Genomic DNA, 19,279 nt, shown 5'->3' with positions numbered 1-19,279 from the left:
TAGTTCAGTTTTCTAATGAGATTTTGAGAACTAAGCATTTTGAATAGTGCCAACCACATAGTCATTCAATAATTATGTTTATTTTAAATGTTTGAAATACACTGTATTACAGTATAATTTGCATACTATACATTACACTTGTTTACAGATATAGCTCTGTAAGTTTTGACAAATGTATAAACCTGGCATGTCACTATCATAACCAAGATATATTTTACGGAGAGCTTCCCCAGAAAGTTTCCCTGTGCTTCCCCCTTTTTAAACATTTTATTTTGGAATCATTGCAGATGCCCAGGAAGTTGTAAAAATAGTGCAGAAGTTTCCTGTACCCTTCACCCAGTTTCCCCCAATGGTAGCTCCTACATAGCTATGATACAATCACAAAGCCAAGAATTGGGCATTGTTACTCTCCACAGACCGTAAATCCCTGAGCCCATCTGCATCAGTCTTTGTCTGCTCTCGGGTAACCACCTAACTGCCTTCTGCACTGTACTGTAAATTTGGTTAGCCTTTACTAAAACTTTTTGTAAAGAAAAAACTGTGCAGTATATTCTCTCTGTGTCTAGCCTCTTTTGCTGAGCCTTATGTGTTTGAGAGCTATCAATATTATGTATGTGCTCCTTCTAATTGTGGGGTAGCATCCCATTGTTTGAATATAATGCAGTTTGCTTATCCATTCTCCTGCTGAGGGGCGTTTGGGTTGTTTGTAACTTGGGCCTATTATATAATGAGGAGTTGCTATGAAGATTTATCTACAAGTGTGTGTGTATGGGAGGACTTGCTTTCATTTTGCTTGCATAAGTAAGAGTGGAAATGTTGGACTATTTAGTTAGTGAAGGCTTAACTTTATAATACACTGCTAAATTGTTTTCCCAAGAGAATGAGCCATTTTATACACAATCGTGCTAACACTTGAGATGGTCAGCCTTTAATTTTTGCCATTCTAATGGGTATGTAGTAAGTCCTTATTGTGGTTTTAATTTGCCTTTCTCTGATAATTAATGATATTGAATACCTTTTCATGTACTTAATGGCCAGTCATAGATATCCTTTTGTCTGATCAAACCCTGTGCCCATTTTAGGGGCAAGTGGGTGGGGATTTGTCTTCTTCACTTAGTAAATACTTGATGAGTAATTGTATGTTTATTGAATGACCTAAGATTGACTTGAATTTGTGTACTTTCTTTTTGGCCACTTTGAACTGTAGGTATAATACAACTCAAATAAAATAGCTCAGGTTGGTGGTTAGTGTATTCTAAAATGATAAACTGTAGCAGGGAATCTTGTTCTGAACGTGACATTGGGATATAGGTCAGTAGTTGCCTGCCCTGGCAGGACATATCGTCACCCTGACTACTCCTGTCATCCTCATGGCCTACTCTTCCTGACCACGGGGAAGTTATCATCTGGAGACATGACTGTTGTGGCTCACACGGGTGCTGAATTGCTGCATTGTTTCTCTAAGGCTAGAAATGCTCTTACCTAATCTTTATCTTGTCTAAAAATGGAAGGGCAATCTGAGCCTTGTTATTTTCAGCTGTCACTGACGCGTCTTTCTCCATTAAAAATGAACGTTCACTAGACTGATATGCAGGCCTTCTGTGGATCCTGTGGACTATAACTTGTTTATTATTTTAAAAATTTGTTACCTTTTTTTTCTGTGGCACATATTTGTAAGGATATATATATTTTTAGCTTTGTTTTCGTTCTGTTATGTGTAGAGCATTACAAAGAAGTAAACACATAGCTCCTCCCAGTTAACTGTTGCTTAAACAACAACAATGATAAAAAAGAAATATGTATCTAGTGTTTGTAAATCAACACAGGGGAGTGAGATCTCTATATTTCCACCTGTCGATATAAAGAGCGCTATCTCCTTTAGTTCCCCCGTTCAAGACCTTCTTCCTAAAGGAAACTGATGGAAAAGAACGTCCCATGATTCCCTCCATTCATACATGGTGTCTCCTTTTCTCCCTTTTCTTTTACGCAGGAGGGATCAGACAGTGAGCTCTGCTCCACATACCCCCACAGTATTAGCACACGCAGACCCAGCTTTCGCATGGGGGGCACTGTTTGGATGAACTGTGCTTTACTTAGTCGGTCCCTGGTGGTTGTTTCTAGGTTTTTTGTTTTTATTTTTATTTATTTGCCATTACAAAAGCTGTGCAATAAATACCAGTAGAGATTTCAGCAGACTTTTGCAGGTATATCCACAGGGCACATTTCCACCAGTTGGATCCCTGGCCCAAGAACATTGTATAATTTGTCAGCTCTGGCGAGACTGTCCTCCTGAAGGCATCAGCATCGCTCTCTCATGTAGTGTCTGCAGATGTCTGTGGCACATGTTTTTACTGTAATGGCCTCGTTTAAATTCTTTGTTATTAGCCTTGTAAGTAGGATATGAAATGGGACCCCCAAATCAAGCTGTTTTATCATTGTTGCATCCTTGCTTGCCTTCTCCCCTGGGGAGGAAACCTGAAGTGAGCCCTGGGGTGACTGAGGGGCGGCGGGAAGGGCCTCCTGCGGTGCCCGCACAGCCCGCGGCTCAGCTCCCGAGGCCGGTGGTTGATGTGTCTGTGTTTTACACGTTTCCTGCAGGAGGAAAGCTGAGCAAGGACCTGCGGCACTTCCTCAGCCAGCGCTTCCAGAAGGGCTCCCCTGACCACGAGCTGCAGCAGACCATCAGGGACAACCTGTACCGCCACGCTGTGCCTTGTGAGTAGCCGGTGCGGCCATCGCGCCATGGGCGGCTGTGTGGGAAGTGGAGGCAGAGGGAGGGGCCGGCTCAGTGGCTCCTACATCCTGGGAACCACAGTGAACCGTGGGACGCCGAGCATGGCACGGGTGGTTTCCCCGCTTTCACGCATTGGCTCTGCCACGTACTAGCTTCCAATGCCGGGCAAATGATTTATCGCTGTAAGTTCCGTCTTCACATCAGTGAGAAGGACATGTCACTCACACTAATACCTTCAGAGACCTGCTCTGAGGAGTAAGTGGGATGAGGTACACCAATTCCTGTAGTATGGCAGGGCGTGAGCCTCTATAAATGGTAACCGTAGTTGTGTCAATGGCGTGAAGCAGGCCAGAGGCCATCAGAGTGGCCACTGATGGGGGAGGCTGTGAGGTGGGTGATTGGCAGCTCAGGGGTCGTGCAGTGTCCCAGACACTACCAAACTGCACCCCAGGTGGCCAGTCCTGAGGTGGGGGTCCTAGAAGACATGCGACTATCCGATTTCATTCAAAGTAAGAAAAAATGGCTCTGGTTTTGTTACTGGGAAGTTTTCTTGGCTCCTCTCTGTTACCCCGTACTTCACAGTTTGAAATACCTTTTTAGAAATACCGTATTTTAACCGGGGAAAGAAAGGAAAAATAAGTTGAAGTTCAAGGCACCTGCTGATTGTTGTGATTAGTTTGCTATAAATGGTTTCCTTTAAAAAATAATAGTTCACAGGTAATGTGTGAGAGTGATGAACGTTTCCTGATTGGACTGCAAAAAAAATACATGTAATCTAATTGGAGGCGTGCCATAGCTCCACAAGAACACAGACCGTCAATCCAGACCGGGACCCTAAAGGATCCTTAGAAAGTAGCTTCTAGAACAGCCCTCCCACCCACCCCCCCACCCCCACCCCTGGCCCCTTACTTCTTAATAAAACCAAGGCTCCAGGTGGAGAAGAGCTTGACTTCAAGGAACCTGGTCAGTCCCCAAAGTGGCCTCTTCCTGCTGCGAGGCAGAGCTCTGGACAGAGAGGGTGTCATCACAATGTGTCCATGGGGATTTCTGGCCCTCAGTTCTCTTGGGCTGTCAGCATTGGATTGAGACTATAAACCTAAGAACATCCTAATAATTCCTTATTGGATTAATGATAATTTCTAGTGCTAACCACATGGGTTAAGCACGAATTGTCATTCTATTTTTATAAATCAAGAAACCAAGGCACGTAAACCAATAAAAAAAGGTTTAAAGGTGACCAGGGCCTCGGGTCTCCTGACCCACCATTGCCCTGTCTCTGAGATACTGTCCAATTTTACTCTTAGAAAAACCTTTCGAGGTTGGGATTTTATACCCATTTTACAGATGAGGAAACAGAGTCAGGCAGATCAAGTAACTGCTAAGTGGCATCTCTTAAGCCATCAGGGCTGCTCCTGTGGCGGGACCGCGGCTGCCACTGAAGTTCTAGCACAGCAGGTTGAGTGCAGTTTTGCAGAATTTAGTAATTGCAGAATCATGATTGTTCTCTGTGTAATCTTCCCCCTGCTTAGATTCCAATTTAAGACATGGGGAATGAAGCACATGAGCACACCATTTCTGGATGCATCTGTGGTGTTACCATGGTTACATTTTTGGCATGCTTTCCCGTTTATGTTTTCCACTGATTTTATTGCACCTGACTGTGAGCTAAATGGCTTGGTTTTAAGCCTGCCGTCACGTAGGAACTGGGGCAGAAGTGACCTCAGCCGTCACACACAGTGGAGAACCATGTTTCATCTTTGCTTGTGCGCAGGCCTGGTGTTGCATTCCTGCGAAACCAGTCAATTAGGAATTGGGAACGTGCAAATGGTCTTCCTACTGAAAAAGAAAACAAGTAACATTTCATTTTACGTTTCCTTCATAAAATGGGAAGGAAATTCAGCGGAGGCCTGTTTCCGAGTCCGGCGGTGTGTGTGCCTTTGAACGGGAGAGGCTGCGTGGCGCGGATTCTGTTCCAGGCTCGCACACCTCCAGCCACGGCTGTGTTTATTTTGGTTCTTGGACCCACGTGACTGGTGAAGCAGGACCTCTCTACCACCTGTCCTGCCAGCCGCTCAGGAAGCCCTGGGGCCCGGGGCTTGGAGGACGGCTCCTCCTGGCTCTGTGGTAGCTGCCCTGGGAACAAGCTCGTGTAATCGGCATTTGCCAGAACTTCCTGCTGCTGCTATTTCAGTGACTTCAGTATTTTGAGAAGGGGTGACCTCATGAGCAGGTGCTTGCGCTTTGGGCTAGTCTTCTTTTCCTGTACGTTTTAGGAGGCTCCACGGCAGCATGAGACATTAGTAAGTAAAGCCCTTTGTTCTCGAGTTCTTCCCCTAGTGCAGCCCAGCCTCGCACGCACCACGAGGGGTTTCACCATCAAGGGTCCCTTTTATCCAGACCCCTGGGCAGAGATGTGGGGGTGACAGCAGCCCTCCTGTTGCACAGCTTTATTGAGATGCGGGAGGCCCGGTGCATGACATTCTTGCACTGTGGTGGGGGGTGGGGTGACAGGGGCAGGTCCCTCAGCCCGACCTGCGCCCTCTCGTAGTCTGGGATCCCCAAGGTGTCCTTAGCGCTGCCATGGAGGCAGGAGAGGCTCCTGCTGCTACGCTCGCCAGCGGTGAGCCCAGCTTCTGGCTGAGCAGCGCTCCCCCTGTGGGAGTGCACTGACCACCAGGGGGCAGCTCCTGCATTGAGTGTCTGCCCCCGGTGGTCAGTGTGCGTCATAGTGACCGGTCGTTCCACAGTTCAGTCGATTTGCATATTAGGGTTTTATTATATAGGATGATTCACCTACCATACAGCTCACCCATTTAAAGGGCCCATCCAGTACTATTTTTGCTTGTTATTCTCCACTCCCACTTTATTCAAAAACTTTTATTTCAATAGTATGAGCAAGGTCATCACAATTAAACTTTAATTATATTTACCATTGAAAATCACCCTCTCCCCAAAAACCAAACAAACAAACACAAATTATGGCAGAAAAAAGAGCTAGATGCAGAGTGAATCCCGTCCTGAGGGCACGGTGTAGCTGTGTGGCCTTGTGCAACCTCCCTGACCTCCTTACGCGTCAGTAAAATGGAAATGGAAACACCCACCTCCAACACTGTCTCCCCAGACCCCGTGGCACCCTGGGAGAGGGGTCTGTCACAGGAAAGAGGCTCAGAGAGGTGACTAGCTTGCCTGGAGTCACACAGCGAGCAAGTGGCCTGGCCAGGGTTAAGCCAGCCTGTCTATCTCCCGTGTGGGGTGTAATTAATAACACTGTGATTAGAGCAGTGGAGCAGGGACCGTTGAGAATGGCAGCAAAGGGAAGCTTCTCATTGCTGAGCTGTAGAGTGTTGGCTGTTTAAAACCGTGGGGATTTATGTTTTGGGGGTGGGGACTATGTAAAAAGAAGTATCTTCTCTATGAATTGCAAGTAACTCACTAATACATACAATAGAAATTTAATTGTTTAATGATTATTCAGGTTTTAAAAATCATTACGGAATTCTCTTGGGGTATCTAGATTTATCTTAGTTTTTGTTAGGTCTCTTCTTAGTATGCCAATGGAAAATCACCTTTAAATAATGGATTTGAAATGCATGTAAACGACGTTCATGCTGCTCACTTCTCTCATTCCTCAGAACCATCTGGATAATATTCTTGTCTCCTGCCCCTGAAATTCTGTTGAATTTCCCAACCTCCTTGTCCTCAGTGCTTCAGCCACGGGAACTTCATCCATTCCCCAAACACACCTGCTGCTTGTTTATAACTGGGTAGATACTAGTTCCCTACATTTCCATGTGACCAGTTTTAAGCTTTAATCTAGATGCCACTTCCACCATGAAGGCCTCCAGGATTGTGCCCACTGCCCTCACTGCTCCCAGACCACCCTCTGTGGCTCTCTTCAAGCACATATTTTGCCTGCTGCATGTCCATCTGTCCTATCAGAATCTAACTCTGCTGAGGGTGGGCATATCGGCCTCAGTGACCCGCCCATGCCTAGAATATTGCCTGGGCCATAGGATAAATATTTGTTGAATGAATGAACAAAATGAAGAAGTGGGGAAGATGCTCTTTGTGTCCCTTGTTTTATTTTTCCCTCATTACTTAGCATTCGGGAGAAACAGCAGAGCTGCTTTTGCCATAAGGTTTTAGAATAAAAGGCAGCTCAGAGTGTGAGTTCCTAGAAGGCTGCGAGGACTCCCTTGATGACGTGGCTGGCCAGCCAGGCCCAGGGAAAGGTCAGGCTCCAGGGAGCAGGGAACTGGAGTGCCATTCCCCTCCTCCTGACTGTGGCCTGGACCTCTGGACCTGCTGCACTGACAGCCTTCCTGCGTTGTGACCGCCCGTCCCAGCTGATGTGACATCTGAAGATGAAGGCGATACCTGACCGGGCTTGTCATTCACCACACGGCTGCTGTCACAAGGAGGTACAGCTCATTGCCGAACACGGGCTCCCCGGAGGACTGCACCACCGCCCGCTCCTGTCTCCCCTGGGCTCCCTCTGCGGAGCTTGCAGTCCTTCCAAGCAGAGGCCCCTGGGACAGGGGTGGGCACTTTGCTCTGTAGCTTCCACCTTGTTGATCAGGGCGCTGCCTGATCCTGAGACCCTCATTGACGGAGCAGTTGACAAAGGGGTGGAATTGCTTCGATCCACAAGATAATTTAAATTTGATGTGATGGTAAACATAAATGATCCTGATCTTTATTCGTGCCATTTTCAAACCTATTTGAACCTATTAGTTTCTCTGTGTATGGCTGTGCCAGCTCCACTGGCCAACAGCCAGCCCGGTCTGCAATTAGAGCTGAGGGCGTGAACTGCCCAGCTGGTCAGCAAGCGGCCGGGATGAGAATTGGGCGCTGGGACGCGCTGTTCTCCTGGGACGCACTGCTCTCCTGGGATGCGCATCCCTGGTGTTTGACACGAGGGCAACGCTCAGGTGGCACCTCCTGAGCTAGACAGTTTCATGGACATCCCCAGGACAGATGACATGGAAGTCACTGGGAACTCCTTGCTGTGGTCACTGCCCTTGTCCTCGAACAAGCACCGTCTGAAATGGGGTGTCGCTCTAGCCTTTACAAAACCTCGCTTGTGTGAAGTGGTGGCCAGTAACGGTAGTAATGGCTTCCGTCTGGGCCTCCTCTGCTGTGTACTAGGTACTTGCCGTGATCCTTACATATCTGTCAACTCTAACTCCGGCCTTGCTGAGGTCACACAGACGAGGAAAGGTCTGAGCTTAAGCCCATGAGACTCTTAAATCCCTGCCTCGTTTCTATCCAATCCAATCTTCATGAATTCTCCATCTATTCTCACTTCTTCTCTCCCCATCCCTTTACCATCAACACTGTATTTTCTCATGTGCTCTGGTCAGTCTGTGGTCTGGAGACTCCTCCTAGCCACTGACTTCCCCCTTCACTCCCCCTACCTATCCTCCCCTTTCTTCTCCATCAAAACCTACTTCTTCTACAATGGTTTCCTATCGGTTGTCCTCAGAGGCAAAGAATTAGAGCACAAGTGAATGGTTCATGCTGTGGTACAGGGTTCTCCATCCTACAAAATATGTATATTTTAACAAATGGCTTTAAACGTGGTGCTGCTAAAAACACCCTATCCTATCTAATAAAGAGGTAATATGCAAATTGACCATCACTCCAGCACACAAGATGGCCACCCCCATGTGGTCAAAGATGGCCTACAGGGGAGGGCAGTTGTGGGTGATCAGGCCAGCAGGGAAGGGCAGTTGGGGGCAATTGGGCCGGCAGGGGAGCAGTTCGGCATCGATCAGGCTGGCAGGAGAGTGATTAGTGGGTGATCAGGCTGGCAGGCAGAAGCGGTTAGGGGCAATCAGGCAGGCAGGCAGGCAGGTGAGCGGTTGGGAGCCAGCAGTCTTGGATTGTAAGAGGGATGTCCCAGATTGGAGAGGGGGTAGGCTGGGCTGAGGGACACACCACCTCTACCCCCATCCGCACCCCCACCCCTGTGCACGAATTTTGTGCACCAGGCCTCTAGTATAACTATATAATGGGATTTTGAGTGGGGTTTTTTGTTTTCCTTTTTATATTTTTATTGATTTCAGAGGGAAGGGAGGGGAAGAGAGAGATAGAAACATCAATGATGAGAGAGAATCGTTAATCAGCTGCCTCCTGCATGCCCTACACTGGGGATCAAGCCCACAAACCAGGCACATGCCCTGACTGGAAACGAACTGTGACCTCCTGGTTTATAGGTCGTTGCTCAACCACTGAGACACGCCAGCTGGGCTAATGGGATGTTTTGCCAACAAAGCGGCCTCCTGGGTAAGGATGAATTCTTATGCTTTTGATTTGTTGTTATACTTTTTACAGTGCTTAGCTTAGCGTTACATACACGGAAAACACTTAAACACAGGACGCCCTGCATCGAGGGGGTTCGCCCTCTGCTGCTGGACCACTTCTCACAGTTTCCTGTTCCACCAGCTGAGGTGTGGCTCATGTTTCACAAAGTAAGGCTATAGTCCAGGTAAGGAGTTTTGTGCCCAATTAAAAAACCATAGCTTAGAAAAAAATACCTTTTATTTAGATATAATGTGGATAATAGTTATTAACAAATATTCATCCACATGACTGCTTGGAGGGGCACTGAAGATTGTGAGGGATGTGGGAATGTTCTCTCTTATTCTGATAACACCCACCCGATAGATGCCAGGCACGCACCCGTGTTTGGGACAAACCAAAACAGAACGGCCATCCTTGTTCCCACAGCGGGGGTGTGCGGAGCTATCCCAGCAGCGAGCTCCTGAGGAGGTCTGGGAACTTTCCTCTCCTCCCAGGGGGTGGCGCTCGGGCGTGACGGGCTTTCGGGGGGTGGGGAGGGGGGAGGGTGGTTGGAGCAGCTGGCATGCTCTCCCACTCATGGATTTTGATGACGTGAACAGGTGACCCAGGCTTCCTGGGCCTCTATTCTCCCATTAGCATCACTGTTTCTGAGAAGTCCAGAGCCCAGCAGTGAGCCAGACACCTCACAGTCCTCTCTCCAGTCAGACCTCTCCCTCCCCTGCCTCCTTCCCTCCTTGCCAGCATGAATCCTCAAGCCACATTCTCCCTTTTTCCTTTTCAAGTTCTCATTAGGATTTGGGCCTTATTTATATGACTATCTTTTTTTTAATGATTTATATGATTCTTTGGGGGCCGCTAAGTTAAAATGATTTCCTAACATTGTTGAGTAACAGCCTCACACTAGCAGCGAGGCGAGAACACAGGGAAGATTAATAATTGGATGATTTAGCCAATAATAGGCCTGCTTGAAACAGCGCTTTCTCTGCATAGTCCCAGCATCAGCTAATTCCCCAATGTTCTTTTTCTTTGTGTTTCTTATTATATGTTGTTACCCTAATTGCCATTGTATGTTTGCTGAGTAGATGAAGTCATTGGAAAAAAAATAAAAGAAAAACTACAAACGTAAGAGCTCCTAGCACTGGCCTTGATTTATGTGTGTCTTTTAATAGACTCATATAAACACGGCTGGCTGGTGCTCTTTTTTCCCGGGTTCTCCGGAATGTAGAAAAAGGGAAAGCCATAGGAGTCTAGGTTTAAGTTTAATTAGAGTTGATGTAATTTATAATCTTCTTATGAAAACATGTTACACCAGCCTTACTGCTTAACAATAAATCTCTCCTTAATTGAGTGGTTACTATATGTACCAGGCCCTCTGCTAAGTTATTTACAAGTTTTGACTCTTTTAACCCTCTCTAAACCCTGCGAGGCATAGCATTATCATTGCTGTACGATGAGTGTGCAATGTCGGTGTGGGGAACTTAGGTAAGAGGTTTGTTCGAGGATGCACAGTTTAACAATGATGGAACCCAGATTCATATCCAGTTCTGACTGTCTCCAAGAGTCCACGCTCTTGCTATATTTTTCTGGGCACAATCACCTTGGAGAACATTTTTTTAAATTAATGTATTGAATTTAAAAAAAAAGAATCTTTTCTTAATAACATATGGATTAATCCTTGGCTGGGTGTAGGATACTAAAGTATCTATTTCACAGTCTTGTTAATGTATTTAATTGCTTTATAAATTTAGCTGGCATTTTCATCCAGATTTGTTGCAATTATAAAGCAATTTCCACAGCAATTTATATAGATACATAGAAGTTTTCACAGTATCCTTACTGTCTATTATTTAAGAGATGGTTTTACCAAGTTTGAGCTTCCTAAGAATCATTCAAATAAAGTACAATATATTTTATTTCATTTATTTATTTTTATTGATTTTAGCAAGAGAGGAAGGGAGAGCTAGAGAGAGGGAAACATCCATGTGAGAGAGAAACATCTACTGGTTGCCTCCTGCACACACCCTGACCTAGGACCAAACCCTTAACCCGGGCATGTGCCCTGACCAGGAAGCCAACCAACGACCCCTCGGTGCACAGGACGAAGCTCAACCAACTAGCCATACCAGCCAATATATTTTAAAAGAAATCTTATATCAAATGTGTTCAATAAAATATTACAAGTAATTTCCAGCTTCTGCAATGGATTATGTGCATTTATGCTAAGGTACAAATAAGGATACTTACCAGTTATCCTCTGATGAGCTTACCTACAGTCCCAATGAAATGAGCTACCCCAAAGGATTACCTGACATTTAAAGAAGTAGACATTACTCAATGACATATTTTCCTATTGACTTTGAAATTAACCATTTACGTATCCCTATTTTAGGAAATACTCTCATGTTTTCAGGGGTAATGGGCTAAGGCAAATGCATCTTACTCTCGAATGACGACAAAACATTGTAAGTGGTTAAAATGTGTTATGTGTGGGGAGAAAGAAGGAGAGAACAAATGACAAGCCAATAGGTTGAAATGTTACTATTAGGTGAATCTAGGTATACAGTGTTCGTTGTACTATCCTTATTCTTGCAACTTTCTTTAAATTTGAAGTTATTTCTAAAGAGAGTATTTTTAAGACTTAATCCATACAAAAAATTAAAAAGCAACAAATAGAGTTTTCGGGAAGAGAATTATATGTGTTATGTTTTCATATCCCCCGTTATTAATGATCAGTGTTTTTAGCCTATAATTGAGATTTATTATTAAAGTATGGAGAGACTAGCCTGAAAGACATTGTACATATAATAAAACAAAAATCAACCACTTATGGAATACCAAGTATAGGCTGAGAATTTTAATGATAGTTTCTCACTTACGGGGGGGGGGGGGGGGGGGGGGAGCTGAGGCGTGGTGATGTTAAGTGACTCGGCCCCAGCTATGGAATGGATGGAGCCAGGCAGACAGGATGGATACCAGAGCTCCCTCTAGTAACCACCACATTTTATTCGCTCAGACTGTGTGTGTGTACGTCTGTATATACAGATACATATGCACATACTGAAGAATTTTAGAAAATGAGTAAAGAAAATTATTTTAAATGGATCCGAAATATCTGCCAATGAGATTCTAGGTGACTATGAAAGTATAATGATAATTATTATTAACATTGAGCACTTGCCAAGTGCCAGGTTTTATTCTGTGTTAGCATAATAGTTCATCTAATCCTCACAGTGGCCCTGAAATGCAGATGTCCTTACTCCATATTCCAGGAAACTGAGGAACAAAAAGGTTAAATCACTTGGTCAAGATGTCACAGCTACTAAGTGGTAGAGCTGTGGAGTGTTGTTCTAGAAGTTTTGCTCTTACTGGTGGCTCATGTTGCCTATTTTATAGCTCTAGAAAAGATCTAAGAAAAACAGGAAAAAGAATCAGCAACTAAACATATTCCTTTTCTTTGGAGTGGTGTCTTGTTATTGGTTGATAGTTACTTGCTCATCTTAGATCCCATCAAAGCCACTACATCATTCACCTCCAGGGGGCGCTATTTTGTTTGTAATCTGTGTGAATGGTGCCTTGGTGGGCAGCCCCCTGACTGTGGTTTTTGCAGTGGCTGAGTTCTCCTCAGAGAAGATGCTCAGCTAGACTTAAAGCCTGAGGGGTAGAATCAAATTTCCATCCATCCGGGAGGTGCGTGCCTCAGCTGTGCCCTCCAGGCATGGTGAAGTGGTGCCTTACCCCAGTAAGGATGATATCCCCTGGATCCTTCAACACCAGAGGCCTAATCTAATCCAGTTACAAGATCTCTTTATTCTTAGTTCAGCTAATTAAAGGCTGGAGACAGTATTAGAATTGGATCTTATTGGGTAGTAACTATTATTTGTTTCCTTTTTCATCAATCAATTGATCCATCTACTTAGCCAACCACTCTCTATTTATGCCATTTATCTGTCCATTCAACCAACATGTAGTAAATACTACTGTGAGCAGATAACATTTCCTGCCTCGGGGAGTTCACAGTGTAGTGGGGAAGAAAGACAATAACAGCTATCCTAGAGTAAGGTAAGTCCCATGATAGGGTAAGCCCAGGACTGAATAACATTCAAGAATGGGCACCAACCTCAGTCTTGAGACAGCGAATCCGTGTGACCCAGAAGTGAAACATACCAAAGGAGAGGCAAAATGAAAACAGTGGAACCTCTTCCCCGGGGAGAGTCGGGAAAGATCTACCCATGGGACTGTGGGCAAGTGGCTCTCCGTAACACCTCTAGGCTTACCTGGACTTGAAAAGGAACCTGTCCGCTAGGGGCGTAACAGGTACCTTACGCATCCGAATCGCCAGGCCCAGGCGCAAGATCATGAAGTGCTTTGGCTGGTGCTTGCCCCTGTGGACCTCCTAGGGATGGAGAGATGACTTAGGTACTAATGCAACAGCAAAAAGTTAGGACATGGTTTTAATGTTTGCATTTATTTACTGTTTTTAACATTCACATAGCAATGTGGTATAATCGCACTATTCACTAATTGCAAGATGTATAAGACATTAACTCAAGGCACATGAAAGTCAGTGTAGTCTGAAAATAGACCCCAAGTTTAAATATATTTTATTCTTTTTAGTGTATCTTTGTAACTGTAGGTATAACTGTACTTGAAGGGAACAAAGTCTAAATTTGAGGCACTTCATGAGTAGGAGACCTGGGTTAAATGACTTTTTTGCCCCCTCCCTTCCTTGGCAGCCTTGGGAGGTACGGGGTGCTGTGGGGGGACCCCTCTGAGCCAAGGTGTGGCTGCTTCACACTCCGCTGCAGGTGCTTGTTATGGAAGAAACCCGAGCAGGGTAGGTGACAGTCGTCAAGAACTGTGTAAGTGAGCGAGATGGGTGCTAACGGAACCCCAGTTTAACCAGGCACAGCCTCCTCATTCATTTCTCACCCTCCTGTCATCAGAAGAAAACCATTGCTGGACCACGTCTTCTGAGGATGCCGTATTTCTCGTTGGGGCTTCTCCACTCACATCAGTGCCTATGAGAAGTGGGCCTTTCATGTGCCTAAGTGCTTTGCTTTGGTTATGCTAGAAGGGAAGTAATCCTCAAGGTCAACAAGCTGCCGCCCTGGAAACGATTTATTACGTTGGCTTTCTAATTGCAGTTGCTCTACGTAAATGAACTTGACATTTTCCTCCTTTCCCATCTCGTAAGATGAACATTGTTACAAACAGACCCTATAGGGTTGTCAGGAGTTACAGCGTCGGTATCCTATGTTTTCATCTAGAGTTGATTCGAGGGATGCACATTTCTTATTTCCACCTCTGAATGGTTTTGCACAGTCTCAGCTTCACTTAATTAGTGATTTTGGGGGAAAAGATATCTATTTTAGTGGCATTTTGAAAAAATGCTTCCCAACTTGTAGATAAAGTATTCTTCATGTGTGTGATAGGACTTGAAAATGAGATATCATATGGAGGCATCAGGGAGACTGAAGGTCTGCCCGGGTTCCAACGGTGTTGCCTGCTGGACTACAGCTAATTCCGGGAATCTACAAGAAAGTCCTTTGACCCAGGTCTCCCGTGTTTTCCCAGGGGATAGAAATCTGTGGCTAATACAAGTTTGATTGAATTTCCTGTTTGTTGCTGAATCTATCCTTCCCTAGGCTGTGTGCTGGGTGGTGGGTATTCAGACTCCTTCATTTCACTAGAATGAGACACCCATGCACATCTCCTCAGCTCACTGTGGATGTGGCTCATGTACTAATTGAGAAATATTGTCAGATACAATTAAATAAATATGGTCTCTCTAAGGAACATTGACTAGATGAAAAAATAACTTGTTGATATGGCATTTGCTGTTTTGTTCTGAATTCATAGTATTGCTTTAGGGGCCTGGCCTGCCTGCCACGTCATCCTTCTCTCCCCCTCCCTCTGGTCTCCCCCCCGCCCCCCACACACACTCTCTTCCTTCTCTCTATTTCCTTCCCCTTCTCTCTTTCCTATCCTTCTACCAAAAACTGGTCTATTTCTCCCCCTTGTTCCAAACTTGGTGGAGCAGCATGGCATGCCAGTTATGCCAGTTACTGGAGCTGGGCACATTTGGGCTCCAACAGAGTGCATTTGTTTTGTTTTTTAATTTGAGGTATTACATACATATAGTAAGCTCTATAAATCTTAAGCGCAGAGCTTGAAGTGTTTTTACACACACACACACACACACACACATGTCTGCACCCACATGTCCATGCATGCGCATATCCGTCCCTGTAACCATTACTCAGATCAATATATAGAATATGTGAACTTCCCAGCAGGCCCGTCCTGCTCCTTCCCACTGAACACTTCTCTCTCCCAGAGGTAAGTAACGTCAGTTCTGAATTATCACCCTAGATTAATTTTTCCTGTTCTAGAATTCCATATAAATGGAGTCATGCAACATGTATTCTTTTGTTCTAACTTCTTAGGCTAGCATTACTTTTGTGAGATTCCTCCAGATTGCTTGCATGTAACAGCAATTTGATTTTTTTTTTTTTTTATCGCTAGATAGTCTTGCATTGTAGGACTATACCGTGATCTATTTGTCCATTATTCTGTTCATTAGAATTGTCAGCAGTTTTTAGCTCCTGCTGGCAACATTCTCCTATAAGAATGGTATACAATTGGCCTTTTTTTCAAACCTATAGATGTGCATACCTCTTTATGATAACCAACAGTGTATGTACCTGGTATGTGCTCAGTAAATACTTGTGGGAAGACGAGCAGAGCAAGCTTTGCGAGGAATGCACACCTGTGTCAGCAGTGATTGGACAGCAGCAAACATGACAGCACTTTACTCTGTGCTGGGCGCTCAGTCTTTGTGACAACACTGTGGGGCAGGAACCCTGTGGGGAGGGAGCCTAGGTGGGAAGGGGAGGTGCATGGTAGTCTCTTACCCAAGGATTTGTACAGGAGAAAGAGCCCCAGGTGGGTTTTGAAGGGGCCTCATCAGTGGTCACATTTCCACAACATTTAATTAGTCCACTCCTGATCATTTCCCTAATTGTTTTCAAATTGCTCAATGAGGAAGACTCTTGGCCCTTTCCTCACAGTTGTTTGTTAAAAATTGCTAGTGAAGAAATGTCTGCACTTTGCTGCCTGAAGGTTGAGGAGTCAGGCCCTGAGGGAAGGCTAGCCTAGGCCTTTAACTTTGTGTGGGACAAAGGAGTTCGGAAGAAATGCAGTTAAGCATCTCTGCTGGCCTTGCTGGAGACCACACAGGCTGAGGGAAGCTCCGCTTTGAGATCAGTATGTACTCTGATAAGAAGCAAGTAGATTTTCATGGAATCTTTTACTTCTGATGTACTTATGCATGGAAACCTGGTCTTTGGAGCTCTGGGTGAAAATAATTTGTTATGGTCAAGGCTATTTCCAAACCAAATGAGGGCTGTTTTTCTCCCCCTATTGAAGACTGGAAAGCCACATCCTGAATACTTCCTGAATAAAACTTTCCTTCTTTCTTTCAGAGAGAGAATGGCGTATTTTTGTCCCTTTCCATGCAGTTTCTATGCAGCTTCCTTGTGAAAAGGCAATTTAATTTATACTGCACAATCATTTTCTTGTGGAAATTAATAAAATAAAAATTTCATTTTTCAGTATTAGGTTGTGGCTAAAGCTTTTGAAAAGTATTAAATAGAATCTCCTTTTCTTTTTTTTTTGATGATTAAAAGGGCCCTGATCAGACTGTCCACATGTATTATGTTCATGGTTGATAAAGACATGATTCCCTTAAGTTTATTTCTTCTCTCAGACCAAATATATAAGCTCATACTTCACGTTCCGCTCGCAGGGCTTGCACCTTCCTAGGTAGGTGTGGAGCAAGCAGGCAGCAAAGGCCTGGGCTTCTCTCCCAAGGCCTCGCCCACTTTTCCCACAGGCGGAGTGACATCCAGGGCTGGGGTCTGCGCTTCTAAGGGGGCCTGGGAGCTGTTCAGCGTGCAGGGCCCGCAGCAGCAGAGGACGGCTTCCATTTTGTGGCGGCACTTTACACAGAGACAATTCAGTGAGCACTTGGCGTGGTGAACCAGGCCCTTGGTACACATTATCCTCCCAGCGAGCGGGTAGGTTTTGTCCATTTTTTATACAGGGAGGAACAGGCGCAGCCTGGCAGGGGACTTATCCATGGTCACACAGCAGGAAAGTGGAGCGATGGGTGGAACCCAGTGAGCCTGACTCGTTGAGGCTCTGACCACCGTGCGTGACCAGAAGGGCAGGGAGCGTTGAAATGCATTCCTTCCACACGCTGGATGTTCAGGGGACGGACAGTCAGGCGTCAGTGCGCATGGGGACTGCTGGCCAAGTCACACTGGGAAGGGACAGACTTGTTTTCTCATCTGTGATGTGAAGGCCCGCCGGCACTGCATCCCATCCAGGGACAGATATCACCTTGTTACTGGAACAGCTGGCCCCTCACCTCCACCATTCATTCCTGAGGCTGCTTTCCCATCACAGGGGCCTCCGCCCATTCTGACTCCCTTCTCCCCCACCCCCAAGGGGAGGAAGGTCCCTTGCTTGTCCTTCCCTTTCCTATTTTCCTACCATTCTTCACTCAGAGCCTCTCCCAGCCCCTTCCTTTCCTTCTCTCTGAGCTGCGGAGTGAATTCTGGGGGATGGTCGTGCGTGGCTCTAACACCTGTCTGAGCCAGGCAGGCCCAGGGCTGACTTCCTGTTTGACCTCTGGGCATCCTCTGTCCGTGACAAGGAGTGGCATCAGCAGTTGCCAAGGACTGACCACCTGACACTAGAGAAAGCTTACCTCTCCAAAGCCAGAGGTCTCAGTAAAGCCTGCTGGCCAGGGGCAGGGGAGGGCGTCTCATCAGACACAGAATGGAGATAATGCCTGGGCTCCTGCAGGTGCTCTCAAAGGGCATGAGTGACAGAGATAAGCAGCAAAGCAACAGCTTGGTGCTGAGCCAGATTCTGCCCTTAATTCTTGAAGTGCCTGTTCCTTGAAAGTGGATTCTTCCCATTAATATTCTAAGCCTCTCCGTCCCCCTTTATCTTAACTCCAAGAAAAACTGTGATTCCAAACGTGAGAGTTGTTACCTTTGAAATTCCCTCCAGAGGTGGGGGAGAGGCAGCGAGATGGAAAAGGCAGGGGGATCCACTGGAGGCACCGAAGCCTTCTGCCCCGTCTCCTGAAGTCAGCATTGCACCCCTAACCGAGTCTCCACCTTCCCCCGCCCGCAGCCGCCCAGGGAGCAGCCCCATCCCCCGCCCTCCCTTAGCCTGGGGCTCCCGCAGGACTAGCGGGCACCGGGGACCTGCCTGCCTGGCCGGAGAGATGCCTGCCTGCTCTGCTCGGCCGGCCCCGCAGGTGCGCCCTCGTCCCCTGGCCTAGATAGCCGGCAGCCTCCAGGAGCCGGGCTGTGATGTAATGCTCTTTTTTCACACTCCGGCTTAAATACAGATGGAAATTGTTGTCATGTGTTAGCAATGTCGCCAGTAATATAAAAGGCGCAAGCTGGGGCATCCTCTCTCCCTTCGCGCACCGTCAGCTGCTCCTGCCGCCCGCACCTTCTTCCCTCGCCAACCGCCCTGTGGTCAGGTGGCCAGGGCGCCCCGCTCGCCGAGGAAGGGGTTCGGATCCCACCCCCACCCCGCCTCTCTCTCCAGCCGCTGCAGAGCCGAGGACCGGCCTGGGAGGAGGCTCGCTCAGGCTCACAAAGGGAAGGATTAATCTTGGCGATCAGGCTGGGGTTTGCAGGCAAGTACAAGTGGTCCAGGATCGCCCCGCCGCCCCGCCGCCCCGCCGCCCTGCCCACCTCTGGACTCCCCGCTCCGCCGCCCTGCCCACCTCTGGACTCCCCGCTCCGCCGCCGGAGGAACCTGGGGACGGGCGGGCGGCCGGCGACAGAGGCGCCCGGCGTGAGGTTTGCTCGCGCTCGGGCTGTGGCAACATCCATGGAGGTGAAGATGCCGCGTGTGGTGTGTGGACCAGGGAGGAGGGGCGGCGAGAAACGCGGCCAGCTTGGGAGGCCAGATGGCGGCGGCTGCGGTTTAATTCACCCGCAGGCCCGTTGGGCCGGGCAGGGGGGAGGGGGAGGGGACGAGGGAGAGACACATCAGGGGTCAGCGGGTAGGGAGAGGCGGGTTCTGGAGCAGATGCCTGGCGAACAATGGGGCTTTTGAGGGGGATGCTGGAGGAAGTGTGGCCCGCGCTTTGTATCGCCTCCTCCGCATTGCAGGTTGGAATCGGGCGGCTACATTTTAATGAAGTGC

At 46.9% G+C, this 19,279-nt stretch overlaps 1 protein-coding gene across 16 annotated transcripts in view; it reads left to right on the top strand.

Moving 5' to 3' along the window:
* MAGI1 (membrane associated guanylate kinase, WW and PDZ domain containing 1) overlaps positions 1 to 19,279 on the top strand; it is a 563,313-nt gene that overhangs the window by 325,351 nt on the left and 218,683 nt on the right. For all 16 annotated transcript variants that reach the window (XM_070390955.1, XM_070390954.1, XM_070390950.1 and 13 more), the window contains exon 2: positions 2,599 to 2,715. In XM_070390955.1, coding sequence (XP_070247056.1) covers positions 2,599 to 2,715 — 117 coding nt within the window. The remainder of the gene's footprint in view (positions 1 to 2,598; positions 2,716 to 19,279) is intronic.

This window comes from Myotis yumanensis, unplaced genomic scaffold (genome assembly GCF_028538775.1).
Source record: "Myotis yumanensis isolate MYYU_CA2020_CCGP unplaced genomic scaffold, mMyoYum1.0.hap1 SCAF_14, whole genome shotgun sequence".
Lineage (NCBI taxonomy): Eukaryota > Metazoa > Chordata > Mammalia > Chiroptera > Vespertilionidae > Myotis > Myotis yumanensis.
This window is presented reverse-complemented; position numbering and strand designations above follow the sequence as displayed.